Below are 26,880 nucleotides of genomic sequence, written 5' to 3'. Positions count from 1 at the left end.
TTCACTACAGCTATATGTACTTTAATTTAAGCCAGGTTTCTTCACTATGATACCAGCAATTCATAATAGTTTCTCTTAACTTTTTCTATGCTTTTCATTTATATGAGTTCAGACAAAGTCTACATTTCAGTTTAGATCGTCACTGCTTCAGCAAGACACAACTGAGGCAAAATCCAGTGAGGCATGACAGCGCTTGCCTGCTCCTCCAGTGACTATTTCCACTGGCAGTCTGAACGAGCATTGAAAAAACAAGAAGAAAATACAACAGTAATATTACAGTTACATTAATTGCTACTTAGAAAGAGTATTTTTTAGTGTGTTTCACAAGCTTACCTGTCTGAAGCTTCTAAGTCAAAACAGAATCGCCTGTCTATAGTGTCTGTATTTCTTTTGGTACAATACATAAGGACAAAGAGCTCCTCATCACCCTGTGAAAAGAAAGTTTTTATACGCTTGACCAAGTAATTGAAAGCTTCAGTAAGCCAGCTACACAAACCAAGTATGGCAAATTTACATTAAAATAATGGCAAAAGCTATACTGAAAACTGACACTTGCAAAAGAATTCTTTCATGGGTGCCGTTCAGGTCTCTGCGCAATAGCACATAAATTCCATGATCATTTACAGGACATAACTGAAAAAAAAATATTGAATCCATTTTAGCTGGTACTTTACAGTACGACACAGTACCACAGTAATTTAAACTAACAGAAGTATTTTGCTGTAAAGATTTTGCACATTACAATATAAGCACACAATGTAAGAGACTTGCTCCATTTTATGTCAGACATAGTGATCTCTATAGTAAAGGCTATTTATACAGTAACTAGAACAAAGTAAGCATTTTCTACTGCCTGTACTCTGTTTTACAGAACCAGTTCTTTCTTCAAGACTAGCCAACACTAGGATCATGCTTTACCCTTAGGAATTGAGAAATCAACTAAACAAACTCATCTGTGAATGCTGAATTAGTTGTACCAGATATAATCAGGATTAACTGTACATTTTAATTATTTCTTGTCTTATTCAACATCTCCAGACACAGGAGGCTTTCACTGAAGTAGGAATTGCATTGTGGGTTTCAAAATGTGAGATCTTTTAATACAGCAAAAATGGCTTCATATGTGTTTTAGAATGCCGAATGCTTACACACATACTATTTTAACTAAAATGGCTTGTTACAATTACATCAAATCAGGATAAAAGATTCATAGAAGTATTGAAATTATTAAGGAAGCCAAATGCTACTAATTTTCAGTATGGCGGGTTTTCCAGAGCTTTTGAGAGATTCTCCCAAATTCAATATATTTGTAAATATATAATACATAGCCCTCAAAATTATGAAAGCCATCTCCTCTCTGCGCATACTAATGAGATATAATACCCTGATAAAATTCCAACAATGTGATTTTCCAACCAAATTTGAAGATAGGGCAAGGTGCTGCATTTACAAGAACACCGACTCAAGCATTATTTTCCAGCTTCAGACATCCTTTTACCTTGCAACAAAATGCATTTCAGCTATATTTATGCATTCATTTAATGCGTCATCTGTGCAGGTGCTGAGCGGCCTCAATTCCCAACTATTTCAATAGGAATTAGAGCCATTTAAAGATCAGAGTCTTGGGTCTTAAATATTTTAGATGCTATCAAAGATAGCTGAAATTACACTCAGTTGTCAGTACAAATTATATTCGTATTAAAAATCACCTCTTCTAGTCCCTCTTATATTACTTACATCTCTGAAAGAAAAATCTGGCTGGAACATGTAAGAAAGAAATTTCTAAGTCTATTATATTTTCTTTATTTATACTTTAACAAGTTAAATGTCTCATGGGGAAACCAGATTCTAAATGGTGAAATAGTGCATGTTAACTGGACCATGTTCTTTGGTCTTCTAAAAGGAAGCAACTGAAAAGATAGCAGAATTTTTATCTATTAATCCATCCATTACTTTAGGTTAATGTCCTTAAATGGCAGTCTGAATTGCATGGAAGAAAGAAGAAAAAAAATGGGCAGGGAGGTAGAGAGGGAAAGTACTTGACGCATCTTATCTGACACATCCTCCGATCTTGACAGAGGGCAACCATAAGTGCAGAAGATAAAAATATGCTTACAACTTTCCCCCCTGATCTGTGTTCAAATGGGATCATGGTGAACTTCTTTGTCTCTTTCCTATACGTGCAATAGTGCTTCACCCAACTGGAACCAAAGGGAGCAGGCCCTATATAAGACAGAAGCATTAAGAAATATGTACTTTTACCAGTTTGTGTGTTTTCTTCTCCTGCTTTCCAACATGATATTTAAGAGTCCTACTTCATTCCTATTATAATAATGCAGTATTTAAAACAAAGGCTTGAATTAAAGACATTATACAAAGTAATACAAATGTTAACCAGTGCTTACTGTTCAAAAAACTGATATATGTAGAATCTCATGCTTAATGACAAATGGAAAGAATTATTAATGTATCTTTGTCTCACTACTAAAACAAAATAATTTTTTCCTGTAAAATAAATAAACCTTGGAAACTTTAAGCAGAACATGGAAATCTAGTTTTATACTTGGTAACCTGAAGCTATATAACTGCAGATTAACACATCTTTGTTGCGAGCTCTACATTATCTGCTGTTTGAGGTCTGATCACATTTTCTGACACCAAAACTCACTCCTAACTACTTACCAGCACACACCTTACATAGAATACACTTATTTTAGAGCCCAGCCTACTGCATACAGTATTATTGAGATTTGCACCATAATGTTTACTGTTAAAACTTGAATTCTGACCCTCTGTTATCTCCTCACTTCTATTAATTCACATTTAAAAAAAAAAAAAAAAAAAAGGTCTGCAAAGGAATCTTTTCTTTTGAAGGACTCTGCCTCAGAGTATCAGGGAAGCCCTTCACAAGCAGCTCAAGCTGGCAGAGGATTTCACTGCTACTAACCTAGAAGGTCTCACTGCCTCTTCTGAATCTTTTCAGATGATTCTAAAGCTCATGATGACCAAGACCAGCGAGCTGATCTCACAGAATAATGATTTTTCTTATTTTTTTACTGCTAGTTCTCTTAACACTTATTTCTGAACTCTGTAATGTCAACATTTCCATAAAGAATGTTGTAGTCTTCAATTTGCAAAGCATTTTACAGAAGTCCTTACCTAAACAGTAATCAATTAAACATCATAAAAGTAAAATACCTCATCAGAATAAGCAAAAAAAGCTTTCTGTGACAGCACACATCTAAAAAATATGATTTATGCAAAATGTTTAAAAAAAAATTACTTTGTGGTCATTCCTGGAGTGGTAAGAGCTCTGTATCCTATTTGGCTTTTTTACTAGAGTGAGAAAGAATTATATTTGTTCAAAGTATTGACAGGATGTGATTTGTGTGACATGTACCTTCACAGCAAGATTTTCAACACTAGCTACCCAGCATATAGCCTGCTTTATTTGACCATATGATCACAATAAGGTAATGAAAGCATATCACTGAACCAAGGAAATGACAGTCGATTTCATCATACTAAACCAGCCCAATTTTCAGAGGCTAATTCGACAATTCATGTTGCTGTCTGACAACAAATGTTTGACAACTCTAGAGGAAGTCGTTAGTAGATGATTAACAATAGTATCAAATACATCCTTCCATCAAATAAAACCTCCCCCGAATCCAGTCACCCTTGCTAAGAACTATCACACTTTCAGCACTGTGATCTTCTTCTGAGCCACAGTAACATTGCCATTAGAGATTTCAAACATTTACTCATGACTCTGTTTAATAAACTGTAAGTTCTCTGCACCTTCATGTTATCTGTAGAAATAAGATTTGCCTGTATGCACAATATGGGCTCTATAGGAATATAAAAATACAACTTACTTTTTTCCTGTACATAAAGATACCCTTCCATCGTGAAGTGATTTGCTCTTTTGTGTTCCTGAGGATTTCTTCTGATCTTGTTCATGAGCTCCTCTACCTCTGACCTTGTTCCTTCAAAACGGTTCCGTGTCTAAAACAAGACAGCAAAAAAACATCAGTAGAGATGGAAGAAAAACTTACTCTTCCTGGCAGGCAGGAAGCACCCAAAAAGAAAAGAAAAAGAAAACCAAAAATTCCAGTTTATTATTATTCCTGAATGTCACTCATTTCAAAGTTTGCAAGCAGCTGCAAGACAAATATTTATTAGAATACTAGTAAAAACAATTAGAAAGTAACCAGACCATCCCTAAATTAGACAACGGGACTAGACAAAATAACAGAGCAGCTCACACTTGACACAAGAAACTCTTCGGTTTGGTCTGAAAAACACTGGCAATTTGGGAATAAGCAAATAACAAAAGTAAAATAATCATGGTAATACCTAGCTTGCTCCACATACCCCCTCGCTCAAATTGCACAAATTGAAACTATGCATTGAAAGTCCAAGCTGGTATTTTCCCCAGTTGTCACACGTGTTTTGAGGAAAGTACATACTTCCAGATGCATGCTTACGTGTTTCGTTGCTTTTTGAGAGCACCATTATTTTTCTGAAAACAGATCAGGTTCCAAAGATTTTGCCTCGTCTATTTTTTTTTCCCCAGGATGAGCATACAGTTGCATACACTGACAAACATACTGTGAATATAAGCAAGTACCTACTCTTGTGCACAGACAGTTAATGGTACGCTCTTGACTGGCCATCGGTACATGCTTGGAAGGAATTTATTCATGGGCACAAACATAGTCCATGCAGGCTGGTCAGAGCAGCCACCCATAGCCATAAGTTTCATAGAGGAAAGCTGAGGATATTCCTTAGGTGATAACTAAGAACAACTGCCTTCTTACCTCTAGGCAAAACAACTGCTCTGAACCCTCCCCATATCCATCATCTCAATTTCAGGTCACATCTGCTTGCAAGTTTTGGAGTTAGACCTGCACATAAAGTCATTTCCAAGGGTCCAAACAATTTTCTGAACTTCTTTTCACAATTTCCTAGAAAAGCTACCTCAAAAAACATACTCTGTACTCAGGGCAAGTGCAAAAAAACTGACAGCGACGGAGAGCTCATACCTAAACCTTCCTGTCTGAGCAATGATCACTCCTAGGTTAAATGCTTTAAATGATCCTGCTGCCAGTATCTTAGTCTTATCTGTGCAGCGATCACAAATCTGGGTGCATGAAACATACCCTGGGAATGGTGGGATGAAGCACCACAGGCTCCAGAAACCTCAAGAAAATTCCTGTCTCCCTTTGTGCTGTGACAAAGCTGAGCTTAACCAGGGGTCAACCACAGTCACTGCCCCAGCGTGGCTAGGCCTCCTTCCTCCCAGGGAAGGCCAGGTTTGCTTGCGGGGCAGGAGAATGTGGCTAAGGCTGCAAGGATCCTTGTCTGGGGTTGGGCACAGAACTGAGATAACAACAGAGAAGTCCTGGGAGCACAGGGGAATCTAGCTGGAGATACAGGATTTTTACAAGAGAATAAGACTGTTTGTTGGAAGAATCAGCTTACCGGAGCTTGAGCTACACAGCTAGGTTGTTTTATTTTTAAATTCTTTCATTTTTTGAGGGAAGTGAGAGGAAGGCAGGGTCTGAGGCAGGGCATGGAGAAGAAACTCACAGCATAATTCTCGAAGTAAAGACAACCTGAATGAAAAGGAGGCCAATTACTACACCTATGCTGGCAACTCTCAAATCACTCTCCATATCCAACTAGACAGTCTGTACTGAATCGTGTACCCTTCCATTTCTACCATGGCAATCCAGTGTTCTGCCAGCAGCTCCATCGTACCACAGCCAAGCCCTAGTTCATTTTTGCTTTGGGATGTTTTGTTCATCTTGAACACACTGGAGAATGTCTCATGTCCTGTCATGATCTTTTCAGATGCTTCCTTCTGTTCGCTTCTTACCTCAGATAGTTGTTAAGCTTTGCCTCTTTTCTCTCTACAGTGTTTTGAAACCCAGGTTATTAATTCTATCTATTCATAAAACTTGAGTTGTAACGCTCAATCTCTTTTGCATTTCCTGGTGCAAGCTACAATACCATTCAATCAATCAAAAATGCAGCTGTTGAGATTAGCTTGCTTTCTTATTGCTCAACAGTTCTTCAGACCACTTCACTGGCTTTTTTCCATCTATAATCTGAAATCCAGCTCTTCAAAACCGTATCATAGCTTCCCTCTTATATTTTATTTCTTGCTTGTCTTGCATCAGCTTCTCTCTGAGGTTCTGTGCAGCTACTCATTCTGTTAAGCTAAGCACACAAAAGAAGCAAGTCTGTCCTGAAACTTCTTCCAGAAGCACTAACTTCTGCCATGAAGTCTGCTTTTGAAGTTACCTCTATTCAGTTCCCCATCCCAAAAACAACAACAGCTCAAAAGGAAACTTGAGACTTAAACATATGGGAAGAAAATTAAAGGAATGGTATCACAACACATGAATCATGTCACTGTATTACAACAACCATAATCCTCTCTTTTGCTTTCCTATTTCGCTGCTACTGCCTGCCAGTTAAGCCATTTCTAAAAATAGACTGCAACCTCCGAGAAGTAGTTTCCGTGTCTTAATTCCAGATGCCCTTAGAGGTCAACAAAACAGATGCACCACCATGAATTGCTTGTTTGCAGTAAGGTACACGGTTTGTTCCCCACCAACAGGCCTGTGGAACATCCAGGTTCCTCTGAGGGAGTTTTATTCTTCAACAAATCTCAAGGAATCAAACAGACCTACTGACTCTGTCAGTCCCAGCACTTCAGCGTATTACCTTGCTTGCAGCTCTCCCAGTCCTGAGCAGATCACACTGGGCAATGTGTTGGGAGGGTACACTAACAAGTGGTGGGCCCCAGTTAGCCTGTATGGGTGCTAACACCAAGTCTCCTTATACAGTTCTGTACCCCAAACCAACAGGGATGTTCTTGCCTGAAAGAGCTCCTTCAAAACAAACAGAAACTCCAAGTCACACAACTGGCAGAGATGCCAAAACCAATGCTGACAAGCTCAGCTTTTTTTCTTTCCTTTTCTTAGTTATGGATAATACAGCCCTACCACACAATGACCCTCAGACACAACCATCACATACTCTATTTCAAACACACCTAAAATACTGAGAATCTTGGCATTTTATTACCTGTCCTCTGAATTCTCCACTGTTGTATGCACTTTATCAAACTTCATTCATTTTAAACTCTTTCATTATAATACTTGTGTTACGTCTCTAAAAAAAACTGGAAAAAGGAGTGGGGGCCTCTTACCTGGTGTTTGTTTTTTAGAGAAGTCTTAGAAATGACGAAACAAGAACTCACTGAAAATAGTGATTTGTTCAGTGATGTGGTTGGTTAGCCAGGAGATGGCACTATATCCCCAAAGTTCACAAGAAATGCATTAACACTGAGGAAAGTATTGGCAACACAGATACTATATACACAGTAACTTAGGTGCGCAATTTTATTGTAAAAAATTACAAAGGGTGTGAATATTAACCTCAACTTACATTTTGTATATTTATCTGCAGGGCCATTTTGTAATGATTGAAGTCTTTAGCAAGTTCATATCCCTGATGATAGAAAGTGAACAAACCCTGGAAAAATGATAGCACCTGAAATAAAAAACAAGACTTGTTAGAATGAAAAACTTCATTTACCAGAATGTGATTACCGCACATAGTCTTCTTCAGCAAGATCAGAAATGATAAAATGATTATTTTTAAATAAATTCCAACTAACACTTAGAATTTATGAATAACTATTTAGGTTCAAATGATCAGCTATGTATATAGAAGTTTTCAAGTGGTCCTGTTTCTGGAACTTTACAACTGATCTCTATTTTAAATTTGACCATAGGCAATGTATATTGCCTGTCTCCCAAACCTTCTCATGTCATGTTTTCCTACAGCTGCTCTGATGCCTATGATATCTGGAATAAATCTTCATGCACAAGGAAGTAATGATCATTCTGTCTTCTAGTCACCTTTTCCCTGGTCATTCCCTTGCCCTGCTAATGACCACGTTAAGATGACTTTTGTAACAGAGTCAACTGGTTTGGTTGAAGAAGGAAGCTCTTCCTCCAGTAACTTTACCCATCACTGCCTTTTGTATGCAGATCTGACTCTGTCAGAACCATCAATTATTCACGTTGCTGTTTCCGACTTCGGTGTTTTGATTTAAAAGAATGAACGAGTTATACCATATTGGAAATGGGGTGAGGTGCACTACTGCCTACCTCTCCTGTTTGGTTCAGGTTGTTGGAAAGAAACAACTGACGCAGGAAAAAACAACTCTCTTTATTAAAGAAAACAAACGAAAGAATGTATTTAATAAAGCCTAAATTCTTATGCAAATAAACCATTTTCAAAAATGCAAAAAGCACATCAAGTACTATGTTCGAGAACACAAATAAGAATTTGGTACTAAGTAATTTCAGGTTACTATCCTAGTGAAAACTTCAAACACAAATTGAGCAACAAAGTTCAGCCCCATCCAGAGAGGGCTTTCAGAAAAGAGAAAGGGACATGTTTTGAAAACATAATTTGAAGATTGATTAGTCTGGCTCTGAGAAAACTTCAAATGGCTTGAAACACAACATCGAATCCACAACTATTTAGGATTTAAAAAAAAAAATCTTCAGGTTCCAGTATAGGTTGGGGAATGACCTATTAGAGAGCAGAGTAGGGGAAAGGGACCTGGGGGTCCTGGTGGACAGCAGGATGACCATGAGCCAGCACTGTGCCCTTGTGGCCAGGAAGGCCAATGGCATCCTGGGGTGTATTAGAAGGGGGGTGCTTAGTAGGTCAAGAGAGGTTCTCCTTCCCCTCTACTCTGCCCTGGTGAGACTGCATCTGGAATATTGTGTCCAGTTCTGGGCCCCTCAGTTCAAGAAGGACAGGGAACTGCTGGAGAGAGTCCAGCGCAGGGCAACAAAGATTATTAAGGGAGTGGAGCATCTCCCTTATGAAGAAAGGCTGAGGGAGCTGGGTCTCTTTAGCTTGGAGAAGAGGAGACTGAGGGGTGACCTCGTTAATGTTTATAAATATATAAAGGGTGGGTGTCATGAGGATGGAGCCAGGCTCTTCTTGGTGACAACCAACAGTAAGACAATGGGCAATGGGTTCAAGCTGGAACACAGGAGGTTCCACTTAAATGTGAGAAGAAACTTCTTCTCAGTGAGGGTGACAGAACACTGGAACAGGCTGCCCAGGGAGGTTGTGGAGTCTCCTTCTCTGGACACATTCAAAACCCGCCTGGACGCCTTCCTGTGTAACCTCATCTAGGTGTTCCTGCTCTGGCAGGGGGATTGGACTAGATGATCTTTTGAGGTCCCTTCCAATCCTTAACATTCTGTGATTCTGTGATTCTGTTTTCCCATTCCTTGAATAATGCCAATATATTTAAAGCAATTTATTTCCTATTAAGTATTTTAGCGATTTTTTCATACAGGAATAAGCGATATTAAAATATAAAGCTCTCGTTAACTCCATAATTACCAACTACTTTGATTAGGGTCATTTGAGACTTTTTTCGTTATTACATTAAAATAATTGTATCAGAATAAATGGACAGACTTGGTCCAAAACCACAGACTTCAGAGCATGAGTGAATGGCAGTCACATCTACAATCCATCCTCCCTTTATCTCAGTATTATACTTACTGTTCTCATTTCATAAAGTTGCATTTTTCTGTGAAGCTAATGCACATTTTGGAAAATTTTAGAATAAGCTCTTCTCACAGTCTGGTCAGTACATGTATGATTTTCACTGAAACTCAGTGGAAGCCCTTGATTTGTGCACAGATTCAATCGTAATTGAAATCAAATGTATCGGACCACCTGATAATGAGCTTTTTCACCAGCAGCACCTTCTTAGTTAATTTATATTTGCACTTCTTCACTAACAGGCTTCTGAGTGCAACCTTCATATTGAAAATGAAATTCCTTAGTCAGGAACAACATTTCAGTGATTAAAAAAATATAACAAATGCAAAAAGTCTGGCCCCAACATCATCATCTTGAATTCCCTGTTCTAACACACACCATAAATTGAGGTTTTTGCACTACAGCACAAGGTTTCACTCGTTTTCTGGAAATCAACATCAATGAATCCAAATCAACTGTAATTACTGAGGTAAGTTTTGAGAAGCCTGGTTAAGTGCACCTGTATTAGGAATATACACAGATGTAACAAGAGTGCTTTAAATTCTGTTAAATCACACAATTGCGTAAGTTTTCTCAGAAAACAGAGCTCCTTGGCTTTTGTCCCACTGCATTCCTTCTCCATCCCTTATGAATGTCAGGACAGACTGAATTCACTGGTACTTACAGGTTCCACGCACTCAAATTTCTTCCGCTCCTGTATCTCTTGCAACTTGCATACATACTCAAGGGACAGCTCATAGAAGTGTTTTCTATTCTGCTCCACTTGGTTATCTGCCTACACACAGAATATAGCTCATGAAGTTTCAAAGATATTTTGCAGACAGCTTCAAAATGACACATGTTTAGCATACAAGTGGGTAGTGATAAGATTATTTTCTTCAGACCAGGATTTGTTCCTTTACAATGCAGCTAATTCATTTATTTTTAAATGGCTGCAGCAGTTCCCTTTTACTAGATAATGTATCTTGTTTTAAAACATGAGGCTAATTTTTTGGAAACGTTCCAACAATATTTCTTCAAGTTTCTTTTCAACAGAACCCAAGCCAAATACATCAGAGTAGGTACTTGTGCACTAATTTAATAGCATTGAAAAGGTGTCTGCCCCAACAGAGAGTGGGCTAGCAGTGTCCTCCATTAGAAAAGGAGGAAATAATTTCTCTAGTCAAACTAAAGAAGAAAATGTTATTGTTGAAAACCACATTGCTGACACCTGTGCCCACTCTGACTGGCAAGAAAAGCAAGAAAAAAAAAGTTCACTTATTGGTAAGACACTTCACAAATTTCCACAGAGCATCAAATATTTAAAAATGCAGCCTTAGTAGCTGCAGCTGATTTTTAGCTCAGCTTTGCTGAAATGCCAACATCATATTGATGGTGAACAGTTATATTTCAGCTGCTATTCATTTGTACATAACTATTTAACTTTCTAGCATGTATCATTTCATTAAGTTATTATTTATATTACACATGCTCACATTAAACTATATAACTTCAAGAACTGAGTAACAGAAACCTTCATTAAAATACATTTTTTAAAAGCTACAAAGGGATATTCTAAGTGATTAACACTTAATCTTTGCCCATGTGATAAATACCAAACACTTCTACACAAAATTACAAAAAAGAATAGAGAAAGGGTTAGGTGAAAGGACCAGACTCACTATCATACACTCTCAAATACTGAGACTATATCCTTCAGGCCAAACAGTGACTGCTGTGCTTTAAGAGGATAAGTCAAATTAGCTTCAAGACAGTTTTGCCTTAAGACATGCTTTGCTGCTCTGTGCTAGAAAGCTGTCAGCAGCTAACAGGGCATAACAACAAATGTCATTAAAAAAATAAAGCATTGATATGCACATCAGTAAGAAAATGTGTTTCAAAAAGCCAAGCCATTCCAATGCATCCTGTAAACCATGCGACACAGGTTTTGTTTGAGTTGTCAGCAAAACTTATAATAATATATACATGTACTGAAGTGCAGCCATAGAAAAAGACTATGAAGTGGGTCTACTAGGACATCTCCTAATCGATAGTGAGACTGCCCTATATACACCAAAGCCCCACGTAAGCCTGTTTCTATTTCTCTTCTTTGTTTTTTGGTTGTTTATTGTTTTGGTTGCCTGTTGCCTCCTTCCCTCTTCCCACCACCCAAGAATACAATACCCAACACAGACATTTTATTAACTCTTCTCAATTCCTCTGTAAATAAATTATCACATCTCAGTTTTCTGAGGCATGAGCCTCCTCGTGCACCCAGCAAGTTGTACTCTATATTGTGTACTGCTGAAGAAACATAGAAATAAGACACACATCGAGCCTCAGTGGAATTTCAGGAATATCCCTCCACTAACAGAGTCAAAGCCTATGTTAACGTAAGACACTACACGACATGGCATGTTTTTCATCAAATTTTTGTCGAATTTATACCTGCATCTTTTATGTACTCCAGTCCAAAACTGGCACAACTAGCCAAGTATGATACTAAATTAGAAAGCTCTCATGCAGTTATATCCACCTATTTTCTAAGATTGTACAAGAAAGTTTTTCCTGTTTAGCACTCTGACAACATGCTGCAAGTCCTTTTTATTTGCTTATACATTTATACTTCAAAATTAAATGCATACATGAAAAAGCCTGACTGAAGAATTAAATATTTTTGTTCATGAAACTTCGAAGGGTATTTAAAACAAATCTATTTGCTCATTCTAGTCTTCACACATGCTTTAAAACTTCAGACTATATTTGATACAGCTTAAAAATGCCTATTGCAGACATTCTGTATTTTTCCGTTGAGGTTAGATGTCACCATAATTACTACTCTTTCTTTTTTTCTGCATCAAGTTATTTGGCAGCCAATCAATTTGATAAAAGTACAAGTTCTGACACATGAGCAATGCCCATTACCTTCAGCGGGACATCTCAACTCCCCAGAAGACACTTGTTTATACAAACAAGGGCCTATGTTGCAAATACAGGATGGAGAAGTAACATCCTAGTTAAAGTAACAATCAGACCTCTCATGTTCCTAACTAACTTGCCAGTTACATTAACCATTTTTTACAAAAGATAACATAAACTATTTGGGGAGGGGTAGAGGGCAGGGAGAAGAATTATCTCTGAGGAAAACCTTAAGTGTTTAATGATGTGAGGCATTCACAGACTAATCATCAATAATCCTGATAAAATTACATTTCTCTGAAAAAAAAAAAAATCCTTCTGCCTACAGCAAGTCTCCATAGCAGATTCCTCTGCTGTTTTCTCACATACTATTCACTGTTGCTCCAGAAATAAAAGCTATTACAAATAAGGATGATAATAAACCCACAGGGACAGAAGGAATGTCAGGCAAAACAGATCTGTTTTTAAGTTATAAATTGTCAACAAAGTTTTTTGTAGCACTATGTGATAAAAACAGATCTTCAAAACATGAGAAAGTAAAAAATAAAAAATGAAATAAAACCAAACACCAACAACCCACAAAAACACTTCCTTCAGGAATATGAGTCTTACTATACTTTGCATAAAGCATTAACACAGCACACTTAGTCAATACATACAATGCAATGCAATGCAAATTACATATATGGTAAAGCCTCATAAGAAGAGGTTTTTTACAATATATTTGCATTTCACTTTTCCCTTAACTATACAAAAAAAAATAACACAATGTTCAGTACTTCATAAACACATCAAGCCCTTGAACACAGTATACCACTAAGTTCAGCAAATACTGATTTTTCTCACCAACCTTTCCAGTTGACAGAAATTTTTCTTTTACCACTATGAATGCTAGGTTTGCATTTGCGTAAAATGTATCTCTATTCAAAAGTTTCCATAGCTTCCATAAAAAAGAGAGGCAACAATACCTCCTGTAATTGTAGCTCTTTCTTCTTAGCTGATAAACTCAAATGCTTTTCTAACAAACTGTAGTTTTTCTCTGTCTCCTTATCAAACTTCTTCTTTTCCTCCTAGACACAAAAACAAAGTAACATTCATTTATATTTAAAAATGTACAAAAAGTCTCCCTTCTTCTTTCTTATTAAGTAGAGTTTGAAAAGAAGAAACAAAGAGAAACAAACTATCATAGGTCAAATAACTAAGGAAAAGTATGTTTCCAACTAATTTTTAAAATTAATTTAAATGAAATCCAATTGCACCATTATGGTGAGGCTTAGCACACGAATGCTTACATCTTTTAAGTTTAAAAAAATCAGAAAAAAACCACCTCCTCTTGATTTATCAAATTTTTCATTATTTTCATGAATCATCCATATCATCTTGGTTTTTGACTAGAGGACTTCAAGGGAAATACCAGTTTTACTGAAAAAAAGAACTCTCTATAACTGACAGGGGGAAAGCATAGAAAAATCATTTGAGTAAGTACCAACAGTTGCATAATTCAAAACTGAAAGTGAATACAGTTCCATATTCCTTAGTATTTCTTGATTTTAAAGCCATACGAAGACCAATGTCTGAATTCCTGCTTCTACCAGACTGTCATTGCACCCATGGAGGAAAAAAAAAATCTCCATAAAATAGAAAATCACACTAGCAAAAGAGAATCAGTCACAAACATATATGAATGGCATTTGCACGTGTGTGCAAATTGATGTCTCTGACTATCAAAAGCAATGTATGAGAAAAGCGACAGCCGTTACATGTTTCTAGGAAATGTTAAGTTCCTTGATCTAAATCAGAAGAAAACATTGCAAAACAACCCTTTTATTTCGTCAGTTTTAGTTTCTTAACTCTGTGTTAAGACAGAATTCAGCACTGATGAAATCAATATACCAATTTCGAAGGTATTTTTTAGTATCACAATTGCACCTGAAAATAATCTAAAATAAGTAAAATCAAATATTATATTCCATATTCAAGAACTGAAACACTTACTCATCAGAAAGATACCAGTTCAACTAAAACATTTTTCCATTATCTGTGAATTTGGAGTTTCATTTAGATGTATTCTACCCAACATACTAGTTAGACGCTACAGACACACTCGCTTATTTTTTTCCTCTTAACCTTTCATTTTTAATAATACAATACATAAGTGAAGCATATTTTTATTCTCTGAAGGACCAGATTCTGAAGATGGCATTCTAATAAAGAGAGGATCTAAGCTGTTTAGGATTGCTCCCCAGCACGGAATTTTACCAAAAATGCTAATTTTTTTCTGCACTATGAGTCTAAGTACTTCTTTTTAAAAATCAGCCTTACCAACTGAGAAACAATAAGATATGCATATATATTAGTGTGATTAGAGATACATATTAGCATATGGGAAATAAGGAAGAAAGACTGGGGGAGTAAAATAAATATTTGCATTTATATTAGCAAAATTTCCACTGGTTGGGTCAACATTTGAGTTCTGCCAGAAAAGAAGAGAGCTATTGACTTCTAAACAGGCAAAGCCAGAAACTTTACATATGCAGTTTGGGATTAGAGTCACAACATCTTTTACCAAGGGGTAATTCAGTACAGGTCTCAGCTTCCAGCACTGTGGAGCTAATTTTTTTTCTTTTCTTTTTCTTTTCTTTTCAAGCCTATCTCGGACCATTTCATCAGCTGGTAATGCAAGACACATGAAAATCTTAGGCAGCAGATTCAACTTTTGTTTTGTTATGATAGAGTATAAATTTCTCCTAAAGCAAATACTACACAATGTTCCAAATATATTTCACTGCCAGATGCCATAACTTCATTTTCAGATCTAAGCAGCATTTTATTTCCAGTGTCAGTAATTTGATTATGTTGGATAAATATTCAGTTAAGAATATTCCGAGTTAAATATTTTTAGAGGATTTTTATTTAAATATTACACAATTATGCGAGACTGTTCCCCTTAAGATCACTAAGAATTCCATCCAAAAAAAAGGCTACATCACAAGTTAGAGCTTCAACTTCACAGAAACAATACATAGGGAGATACAAGGGAAGAAACATCCATCCAAACAAAAAGTGAGATGTAGAATGAATGTAACTTGTCAAGTTAGAAGCATCAGGGACAGAATTCTGACTAGGAAATTAATGAAGATCATGACATAATTTACAGTATTGAGAGAGGTCTCACCCCAAAAATGGAAACATTATTTAACACCAAAAATACTGTTGAGATAATGCAGTCATGACAGCTGCTTCTATGACAATAGGTTATATTCAGAACGAATTCTCATTTTCCTTAGAAGACCCCTATGTTACAGGCCAAGTTTTTATTGTTTGTTGGTTGGGATGTCTGATATACATCTCAGAAGTCCATAAAATCACACGAAGCTCATTGTACTATTGAACTGCAATGATGTACAATCACAAACACTGAAATCATATTCAGAACACATGCATCATTTCAGCTAAAGTAAAAATGCATAGCACTCTCATAACTGAAACATTATCTTAGCTATTAAATATTGCTGCTGCTGAAGTCATGGAACTATAACATGAAACATCTGCAGAGTGATAGTTTAAAAATGTACAGATTGAGTTTTTCAATATTATTTTTGTCTTTTTTAAAATATACACAGCATAGTAACAAACCTTAAAAAATCATTGAATGCTTTCACAAAATGAAAAAAATTTCTAAGATCCTCCATCTCTCTTTTCTTCCACTCATACAGAGGTAATCAGTTATTTATTTAAAAAAAAAAAAAAGTAAAATAAAGGCCATTTCCACTTTGCAGGTTGCAACAACACAGTTAAAAGCATACAGATGAGCTCCTTTGGGTAGTTAATATTTTTCAGCCTTTGATTGTGCAACTGCAAGCAAATACAAAGCAGAAGAGGGTTACCCATTAGGAAGGAGGGCAGGAGGACAGGCTGTTAGCAGGATTGCTCCTATTCCAGACAAAGGAGATAAGGGAGGGGGAGGACAGAGGGAAGGGGAAGGACACATTCTTCTCTTGAAACATACTTTCCATTTGTTTCTGAAGCAAGTTCTCAAAGTAGAAAAAAAAATAAAGTGTGAACACATGAAATATAAACAACAGTATCTCTCTGTCAAACACATGTCATTACTGCAATGCAATCCAAGTAGAAAACTTAAACAAACTTATCATAAAGGAAAATGAGGGACAAACCTTTACAGCTCCCAGCTGCTCTTTCCTAAATCTTTCCAAAGGTTTGATCAGAGTTTCAGTAACACTGAGTGCCTAAAGAAAAAAAAAAGAAGCATGGGTTAAGTTTTCGCAGCTGACAGACAAATCACTTCAGCATCAGCAATAAAAAGAAAAAAGCAAACAAGCTCTGGGGTAAAATAAAGGAGAAGCATACAAATTAGGAGTCTAAATCCTAACTCAAAAAAATCATATCTCTGAGTTCATTCAAGCTATCATTTATTTCAATTCACTGTCAGGAAAATTAAATCTAAAACAAATGCAGAAATTTCACGAATTTACAAGCTGGAGCCAAACTGCAACTGCTTCACTTGTGCCAGTCTTGCAGAACAGGTCAACAGTCTCAACAACTAAACATCAGAATGAGAGAAAAGACAAACGATTTTCATTTGGGGACAAATAATATCATAAATTGCAAAGAATAAGCTTTTAACACACAGTTAAAACATTAAGCATTGAGATATATAGATAGATATGTATATATAATTTCAAAAAATTTACATTTAGTCACAAAGAAAACCTTAAGTTAACCTAAGTTATAAAATCAAGAGGTGTAAAGTTAAGAAACAAGAGGTTTAGTTGAGTGGGTGAGCATCCACCAGTGTACTTATGATAAACAGCCTCATAGCCATATTAAAAAGAAACAAAAAGGACACAACATACCACAATATGCTACAGAAAACTGTAGCTTATTAGATCTGGCCACCAAACACAGTTGCTTGTTCACATGAAATCTCACCAGAGATGGAGCGGGTTTGGGTTTGGTTTTGATGCAAATAAGACTTAGAATTTTTTTTTTAAAAAGTTTGAAATTCCAGCAAAGGTTGGAACTTCTTGAACTCAACAGCAGCATGGAAAAGATGGTATCAGAGGTGTGTAGGAGCAGGTAGGGTCCTTCCGTTCTCAGTCCTAAGGCAGACCCACAGATTAAGTCATGCCCAGGACCAGGATTATCACACCCCTCGGGCTCAGCTGGCAGGAGCCCAGGCAGAGCACCCTGGAAGTCCACCTTAGATACAACAGAAGGCTTTCTCTCTCTCTTCCCCCACCTTCAAATATGAAAAGTTTCAGATAAAATATGGCAAGCTTAACCCAGCCTTCTGGAACACTTCTGAAAAGGCCTTCTCATAAAACACAAGAGGGATGTATTAGAGATCCAGCACAAGGCAAATCTGAATAGCACTGTCTGCTCCCACCCCTGCAGCCATGCAGGGATTACTGTGAGAGTCATCCTCCCAGTTCACTGTAACCAGAGCAACTGGGCCAGGGCAGCACGCTCACCTCAGTAGCTACTTGGAAACCCAAATATCTGGCAAGTCTGGGCCAAACCGCACGTTGCACAGTCATCCATGCAACAGACACTTCCAGACTTCAGAGCTCATGTTCTCATGACCCCAATTTTTTCTTTCTGCATCCCTTTCCTGCTTTTGGCAGAAACACTTAACGCGCCCTTCAGTGCACCCTTGGTGGGAGCAAAACAAAAAGGAATCCTGACAATTTCATCTTTCAAAAGTGTAGAGCAGCACTAGGCTAACCATGGCACAGGAGACCCTTGGATTGAGCTGGAGGGTGGCAGAAGGGACAAGAGAGCAACTTCTGCCACATCTCCAGCCCAGCAAAGAGATTTCCTGAAGAGTTCATCATCCCCAGGCTTTGGGAATGCTCCTGGCAGCTGGAGAACCATTCGTGCCCCGGGCTGCCTCTGCTCCCACCAAAAGAGAGCCAGACCAGTCAAATGCCCCAAACAGGAGCTGAAAAGTGGTTCTAGGAAAGATTCAGCCCACCTGGCAACCTGGGCACATATATCCCAACTACTCTATCAGTTACTTGGAATCTACAGGGCAGTTTTTAGAATACTCAAGTTTTTCAAATTTTGTCAGGCTCCCAAAACTTTCCCGTAAATTCTCAGAGGCTGAAGGGAAACAGCAATTTGGATTTATAACTGGATCAAGCACCAGAAAACAGTTTCCTGGGACTCAGCAGAAGTGCTTGAGGACCAAAGGATCTCTCCTTGCTGACTGCAAGGATTCTCACAAATCAGAGTAGAGAACGGTTTGTGGAAGTGACAGAATAGTCCTTCTATACTGGAAAACTTTAAGAAGCTTAAATTGTTTCTGCTACTTTATTCTATACTGACAAAATGAAGGAGAAAGCAATGAGGCCTCCTCAGAGCAAAACTTGGAGAGGATGACACTACCTGCCAGAGCACTGTGGTGAGTGGAATCATTTAAAAGCAGCAACTGACCACTTAGATGGCCAGAAGGTTAAAATAAATATCTAATGACAAGTTGCTTATTATTTGTTTGAACTTTCACAGGAAAAGTGAAACATAAGATCAACAGGCAGTAAATGTGTGCTGAGCATAAAGTCTGAGTGAAAGAAAACCATAGCACCTTAATGTAACAAAAAGACAAAAAAAAAAAAAAAAAAAGGAAAAACCAGCAGAACAGCAGACACAGAAATGGCTATGGTTTATTAATCAGTGGGGTTGGCTGCAAATCACTTGGTCTGCTACACTCCTGTGCAGCATTAACCATGGGAACCACTACAGGAATTTGTTTGAAGCAGAAAATAATCTTTAAATCAAAATGGGATGTTCCCTCAGCGACTGCCAACAGATTCCACTGCTGCCGGTGGTGTGATGTGCCAGTAACTCTTTCATTAACAGAAAAACAAGCCTCACCTCCTCTCCTTCCAAGAAAGATGCTTCTCATTTTGCACATTTAAACTTCTGTTAACAGATGCCTCTTCAGCAGAATTTTGCCTGCCATACAGGTATTTATGATTTGTCACCTCTTTTGCTTCCTGTGCCTGGGTTAAACAACAGGGCTCTTAAGTACTTGGTGAAGTGGGATTTTGTAGATCTTTGCTGATTCTCATGGAGCTTCATACCAGGCCCATACATAAAAATTAAACTAATCTCTTCTCCTCACTGAAATGAACATGTGTGTAAGTTGTTTTGTATATAAACAGAAACTGTCAACCAAGATGTGACTGGTAAATCTAACAGTGAATTACAGAGCTGTTGTTCTGACCAGCAGAAATAAAAACAAAGTTCATAATTAAAATATGCACAATACTAGATTAAATCAGGAGACATTTGCACTATTTTCCAGTATTTAGAATCCAGTTCTTGTCATTAAAAACTATAAAAAGATGTGTACTTATTTATAGAACAAAAATATTATTTATGCTGCTATTCACTGTCAAGTTTTTTTATTTATAAGCTGGAAACTCGAAATAACACTTTTTTTTTTTTAACCATAGAGAACAGATCAGTAGGACCACCTTAAAAACGTAAGATTTTCAAGAAAAGTTATATTAGGCACTTAGGTTAAATATTCCTTAACATCTAATTATACGTTCCTTCTTCTTTCAACTTCTGTCTTGACTCTGAATTGATTTTCATCCCTCTACTCCTCCAGTCCTGGCAAATTATGATGATAGGAATGTACTACTCACAGGGCACAAAAAAAAAATCTTTTCTTTGTATATCTGATCTGTCCAAACCTACCTGAAAGGAATATGTACTCAATTTTAAAATCTGGCAGGCAAACTGGTAAGCATAAATCATAACTGAATTAATATAAAGAGGTCATGTCTCAGATAACAGTATCTTAACCAGCTTTATGAATGTCGAAGTCTCAGGAATGCTTTAAGAAATGTTTAACCCAATGTACACACATGCCTCAGGCAGACAGTCTGAAACTGCTTATGCTATTCCTGTTCTATTTGCTGCACCTATAGAAAGGTGAAAAAATTAACTTGTACAAAAACCTGACAACAGCAGCAAAAAAAAAAAAAAAAACACCAACAAATTATAATTGCCATCATCACCTCAGAAGATCACCGTATCCAACATTTCCAACATCTTAAAGCAGGCTTTCGGTTTTGTGTATATCTCCTAATTTCAGATGCCTTTACAAAATCTCACCTGCTCAGGCAGAGAAGTTGTACAGAATGGTGACAATCTTGACTTTTCCAGCTACATATCTTTCAAAAGAAATAAGTAACAGGTTACAGATTACGGGGCCCAAAACAACAGCCCACAAAGGCACAGACCAAATCCCTTAGTGAGTGTGTGCACAGCTGTTTGCTACTTCATCAGTCAAGTCAACAAGATCCAACAGGTAACTTAACAGTCTGTACTAGTCCACAAGATGACTCCATTTAGCCTGTCACTTCTTCCTTTCTCAGAAAAGGGGGGAGTATAGCTGTTTAGGGAGAAACTGCTTCCCCAGACACCTCCTATGCACTGTAACCTGACAGATAGCACCATCTGCCAGAATTCAATGCTCCCCATGCTTCCTCACCCTCCTGCAGTAGGCAGGACCAGTCTGGCCAAGTTCCTGTTCCCCTTGCAGGCACAACCAGGCTTGTCTTGCAGAGGAGAATGGCTGCTTGTGTGAGCTGTAAGTAAAGAAGTATCAGCCCACAAGAGCTGTTCCAGAAGCTCAGTCCAGCCTCTGTGGCAACAAAGGCTAGACGAACCTAAGCTAATCAAAATCTGTTTTGCCTATTCAACAAATGCAGCAGTTGCCTCTCAGCTTCCAGCCTAAAAGTCTCCTTAGACCTCAACCTTTACTAGAAGAACTAGAAATTACATATTGCTCGTCAATAACTTTGATGGTGAGGTAAATATATATGCTGACTCTGCTCCATTCTAAGCATTCTCCTGTACAAGGCAGGTTTACTAAGAAAAAAAAAAAAAGCCATAAACATACACCTTGCTGCAGACTGCACAGTGACACGGGAGCGCCAAGTTCCCAATTCTCATCCCAGGAACCAGAATGCAGATTTGACGCCAAACAGAAACAAGGTTTCAAGTTTCCCAGGGCACCAACTGGGAAGATTTATCTGCAGACAGAGGCAGGACTCTTTCGCCCCTCAATAAAGCAAAGTGGGAGGCCGCCAGTCAGTGGCGCAGGGCTCATGACACTGAGTAAGTGTCAATGAAACCAGATCTGGGTAGGAAGTTTTGCCCTACTCTGTGCAACAAGAGAACGTGGCAAGGAAGACATACCTAGCAGTGATTCAATACCGAAGTCATGAACACTGCTGCTAAATAAAGAAATTTACTTTCTAATAAAGAAATTTACTACCTACAGCTGCACTTCTGCTTACAGAGGATGTAGCTCTTGTGGTTTACCTAAGAAACTTCAGCATTCAGCCTGATAAAAAAAGCTGATTCCAATACCTTCAATGCTGGAGGAGGGCAAAATACATAAAAACTGTTGTTTCCTCCAAAAAGCTTTCCTGCTTCATATAGTGATTTGCTACTGAAATTTTTCAAAGCATTAAGATCTACGGCTGACACCCTGTATTACATGACTTTGCAGATACAGTTCCACTACTGAGGACATCAGACATTACTTGAGAAGCCTCAATCTCTATTGTTTCCTCTCTCTTGAAAATAATATTTGCTGTTACAGTTGCACAAATGTGTTCTCAGTTAGTTACACAGACAACCCTCCTGCCAGTATGCCCTGCAGATAGAGCGGCATCTCTCTCTCACCACTTCTCAGCACTGGTTTTGTATTTAACTGGAGCACTGATGATTGCAGTCAGTGCAACACACACCCAAAACTTGTTTGTTTCCAAAAGCAAGTTTTCTTCTTGTAAAAATGTCTGGATTTTCTCACTGCTCTAGAGCTTTCCCTGTAGTTTTACAACCTTAAATAACAAAAGGCCCTCAGCCACACATTGGGACTACAAACATGGGTGTTTAAGGTGGGTTTTTTTTGTTTTTAGGACTGGAGTCTAAAGACTTAAGGGTTTTTAAGAGGGTCTCATAGCACATTAATACTTGTGTGTCCTTGCATGTGTGCTGAAGCTATATAAAAAAAAAAAGAAGTTACATCCATTCCTCCAGGTTCATTTGCTGTGGAAGGAGCCATGTGGTAACAAAAGAATCAGATGGACAGCTATAGCTGTCTTGGATATAATCTGTTTTGTCCATTTCTGAGATGCCAGGAGGCACCTGTAACAAAACAAATCACCTTCCTCTTTGGTGTTCCAGGAAACTTCCCCATGGGGTTTGGTAAGATGATGACAACTTTCTCAAATTGTTCCAGAGGGAATTTCCTAGACCAACCACTGCCTCACAAGTCATGATACAGGCAGACTCCTGTGCTTTGCACTTTCTAGCTCTTTTAAAAGCAGCAGCCATGGCTTTCAGAGAATATACTAACAGGACTCCTAAGTCCCTCCCTTCTAGCCAAAGGTTATTTCCTGTTCATTGGAAGTTTATGAATGACCTCAAGGGCAGACATGTAAAAATGCCTCCTATGACCTACTTGCTATGCTGTGCTCTAAAAGGCTGTTTGCCTTGATTCACTTGCCACGAAACTGCTGGCCTCAAAAATTAAATTGGTATCATAAGCAGACAAACAATAAATTGTTTCATTTATTAAAAAAATAATTAAATGAAGACAGTGGTTTTTAGTAAAGTCTGTTTACTAAAGCTCTGTAATAGGCCTAGCTTTTGAATAAGTTTATTATGAAATACATTCCACTTAAAAAGAGAAAAATGCTACAAAGCCATAAACATAAACAGGAAAAGAAAGATACACAGAGTTTCACAAATATCAACAAAGCTTTTCACCATCTGAAATGGAGAAAAGCTGTGGACAACTCCTCCAAATAAAGAGCTTCCCTCAGCAAACTTGATACACAAGAGCTAAACAGTGAGACACACCAGAACATTGGTCTGGTTCTTGTACGAGCAGCAAATCACTTCCAGTTCACACTTTGAAATCAGCTGTCATATAAAGATCTTGACAAAGCAAAAAGGCTGCTCAGGAAAGGAAATGGCATAATGCCCATTTCCTTTGTTCATGGTAAAGCTCACTGCTGAGCAAAAAGATGCCACTGAAAGACAAGGAATCCAACAGCGAACAAGGGCTTCAGTGTTGAGGCAAGTATGAACTGCTCCATTATTGTCAGCGCTGTCCTCCAGAAGAAACAGTGGTTTTATTAACAACCAGAAAAATCCAAACTGGTGACAGTTTTACAATGCAAATTCCAAACATTTCCCATTGATGAATTAACAGAGTGAAGCTTCTCTAGTGAATTATGTTGATGCATGTGAGATCAAAAAATTATTTGAAAGAGGAAGCTAGTGGTAACAGCACTTTTCATCCATATTCACTCAGAGGTGGGCAGAATGCACTCAGAACTGCCTTTGTACTTTTTTCCATTGTATAAAGTCGTCTTTGTTTTAGAGATTAATGTGCGCAAGTTCATACGTAATGCATGTGACAAAATGATTTCAGAAGACTGCATATAGAATTCAAAAATAAATAAATAAATAAAACATTTGGTGTCAGTTGCCATCAAAACAGAAGAGATGTGCCTGAAGTAGTCTTAATTCAGCATTTGTATTTCATATGGTGATGACTGTATGGTTGCCATCTGGCCTTATGCCACGCAGAGGAAAAGTGATGGCTGAGAATGAGATACGGCAGCAATTGTTCTGCTTGTTTCTAAAATTGGAAAATGTTTTATTAAATTGGACAATTTGCAGGAAGAAAAGAAAAAAGGAGCTACGTCCTGCGATTAAGGTAGTTAAATGCCATTCCTGAGAAATTCTGTTTTATCTGTGCCTCTGTCTTTGCATCCGAGACGTTTGTTATGCTATCAGCAGCCTAATTTTTTCAGAAGTGATCACCAGTTATGTCTTTTCTGCTGTCTTGGTAGATATATTTAGCAGTATGTGCTGTCAGGGGACTTAAGAGGATCTGAACATACAGAGTACTAAATAATATCATGAACTCTTACTGAACAGATCTTGATTGCACCTCACGTCCAAAACTACTGGATATTTTTTCCACCCTAAATCAGTGAGTAAACGATTGTTCCTTCACACAGATTTCTTCAGGCTACTATGAAGATTTATGAACATTTATATACCCATGTACATAGGACCAAAGAAAAACTCCAAAAAATTACCACCACGACCTTCACAGCAGAGTAGGAACAGTGTAAAGTAAATACAAAGACTCACTAAATAAAAGGTAACAGTTAGCTATTCATGAACGCTACGTGTTAAGTGAGCACTTAACCTGTGAAGTAAATACACATGCACTCAAAGACTCCATCACAAGAAGTATAAGTACATATTTGCACAGATTATTTAAATTCTACCTTCAGCCTCTTGAGTGTGTGCCTTTGAATCTTAACAACTTCTTTTAACTTGGGAAATCACCACTGGTAAATCTCTCCCCCTCTTTTCTTTTCTGTTGTGGGGGTTTTTTTGTTTGGTTTTGGTTGGGTTTTGTTTGTTTGTTTGTTTTAAAAGAGGAAGAATTAGAAAGAATAAAAGAGTTACTTCACCAAGATACGTCTTTAAAAATCCAGAGAGAAACAGTTTCTCATGTTCCTGATAAACACTGAGAATAATTCTGCTTTCAAAAAAATGCACTGAGAGAGATGCTATTTTGAATTTGATTCTGACAATCTGGTAAAACTGATGAAGAATGCAAAAGGAATTTGAGAGGTCAGGACTGCAGAAAGATCTATGGCATAAGAAGTCTTTCCCTTTTGAAAACAAAACAAATATGCAAAACAAAACCACCACCCACAAGACACCTATATAGCATCTTTCATTTGAAGATATCTGAATGAGTAAATGTGCCAAAAGTGTAGCAGGAAATAGAAGAGACTATATCGAAGTAAAACAGCAAGTTTATATTGCCTTGGGGAAATGGCAGGAAACATTGTAAGGTGAATATAATCCTATCAGAAATCCTCCACAAAGAGAAATGTGATGGAACAAAAACCAAAAAATACTAAAGAAAAGGGGTTCTTAATATGTATTTCAGAAAACACAGAAAAAGGAAGCTGTAAAGCTATTATTTTAATGGAAAGTTAAAACAAACCAACAATTGACTTTATGACAATGGCAGATTTTAATAATCTTCACAAAGGAAAAAAAAAAATCTCGGTTTATTATAGCAAACCATCTAACAAAGTGGGGGGAAAAAAAGGATGCTTAGGAGAGTAAGGATTTCCTAAGAACAATTAGATGTATTCTTACATTACATAACTGTAGCATTAATAGCATCCAAGTCAGAAGGGACTTTGCTTTAGAGTAGTTGAAGAACTCAAACTAAAGGAAGAGGCAGCAAGATCCCAGAGGACAGTAGAAGAGTAAACAGAGCAGCAACTTTAAATAGAGGAGGAGAAAGCAGGAACTGAGAAAGTTACAGACCAGGTGTAGCAACTCTGATACTCAGAAGTCCTGGAACACAGAAGGTTAAAAGCTACTTTCAATTTGTTAAGAACGACATCATGTTTCCTTTTTGGAGACCAGCACAGTAGCCAGTCTCCTCAATGAAGTCTTCAATGCTGACCCACGTGACATTCTCAAAAGCAAAGGTAGCAACCTGATCTTAACAAATAAACCACAGGAAGAATGAGAAAACATCATCCTCATTGCAAAACTACCATCAAAAATACCTGTTCAGCTAAGAGGACATTTCAAGCATTATATAGGAAACTACAACCAAGTTTCCTGCAGGATCCAACTTTCAGTAGCAATTTATGGAGTGACTTACCAATAACTCCATCAGACTAACGTACATGTGGAGTCAGGAACATAAATCCAAGCAAAAAACATCAGCACTTTCAAAAACCGGGATTAAAAATAATTTTGACGAAAAAAGAGAGATGATCTAAACTCAGTGTAAGTAAATTGAATACGGAAAAATACAGACGTAAAACACCACTTTGAAAGTGTAACAGTGAAAATACTCCAACAAAGGAAAAGTGATCAGCTTTCCCTAATGACTACTGTAGAAAAGTTCCCGGCTTAACTTGCAGTAAAAGAGACTTACAATAGATATCAGGTGAAAAAACAGAAGAATGAATAAATACCGGAATAAAACTAGAGAAATCCTTGTCCCTGGAAGTTTTTTTAAAGAATAGGTTAGACCAGCATTCATGAGGGATCGTTTCAGTATACATGACTCTGCCTCAAATCACACCTCTGGCAGGGCTTCAGGCAAATGCAGGGAAATTACTCAGTCCTGGCATGGGACTAACCTAACGCAATAGGACATGAGAAACCACTAGAGAGGACCTGAGAGATTACTCGACACGGTCCCTAACTGTGAGAGAAGAAAAGTTACAGACAGTGCTGTGAGGGCTG

At 37.6% G+C, this 26,880-nt stretch overlaps 1 protein-coding gene across 5 annotated transcripts in view; it reads right to left on the bottom strand.

The window, feature by feature from the left end:
- Window positions 1–26,880, bottom strand: part of ARHGAP10 (Rho GTPase activating protein 10) — a 147,291-nt gene that overhangs the window by 75,466 nt on the left and 44,945 nt on the right. For 4 of the 5 annotated variants that reach the window (XM_065633193.1, XM_065633198.1, XM_065633194.1 and 1 more), the window contains exons 4-10: window positions 16,695–16,766; window positions 13,488–13,589; window positions 10,286–10,396; window positions 7,465–7,569; window positions 3,879–4,008; window positions 2,117–2,223; window positions 334–428 (exon numbers count right to left, since the gene is read on the bottom strand). In XM_065633193.1, the coding sequence (XP_065489265.1) occupies window positions 334–428; window positions 2,117–2,223; window positions 3,879–4,008; window positions 7,465–7,569; window positions 10,286–10,396; window positions 13,488–13,589; window positions 16,695–16,766 (722 nt within the window). The remainder of the gene's footprint in view (window positions 1–333; window positions 429–2,116; window positions 2,224–3,878; window positions 4,009–7,464; window positions 7,570–10,285; window positions 10,397–13,487; window positions 13,590–16,694; window positions 16,767–26,880) is intronic. The other variant, XM_065633197.1, reaches the window with a different exon arrangement.

The sequence above is a fragment of the Caloenas nicobarica genome, chromosome 4 (genome assembly GCF_036013445.1).
Source record: "Caloenas nicobarica isolate bCalNic1 chromosome 4, bCalNic1.hap1, whole genome shotgun sequence".
NCBI lineage: Eukaryota > Metazoa > Chordata > Aves > Columbiformes > Columbidae > Caloenas > Caloenas nicobarica.
This window is presented reverse-complemented; position numbering and strand designations above follow the sequence as displayed.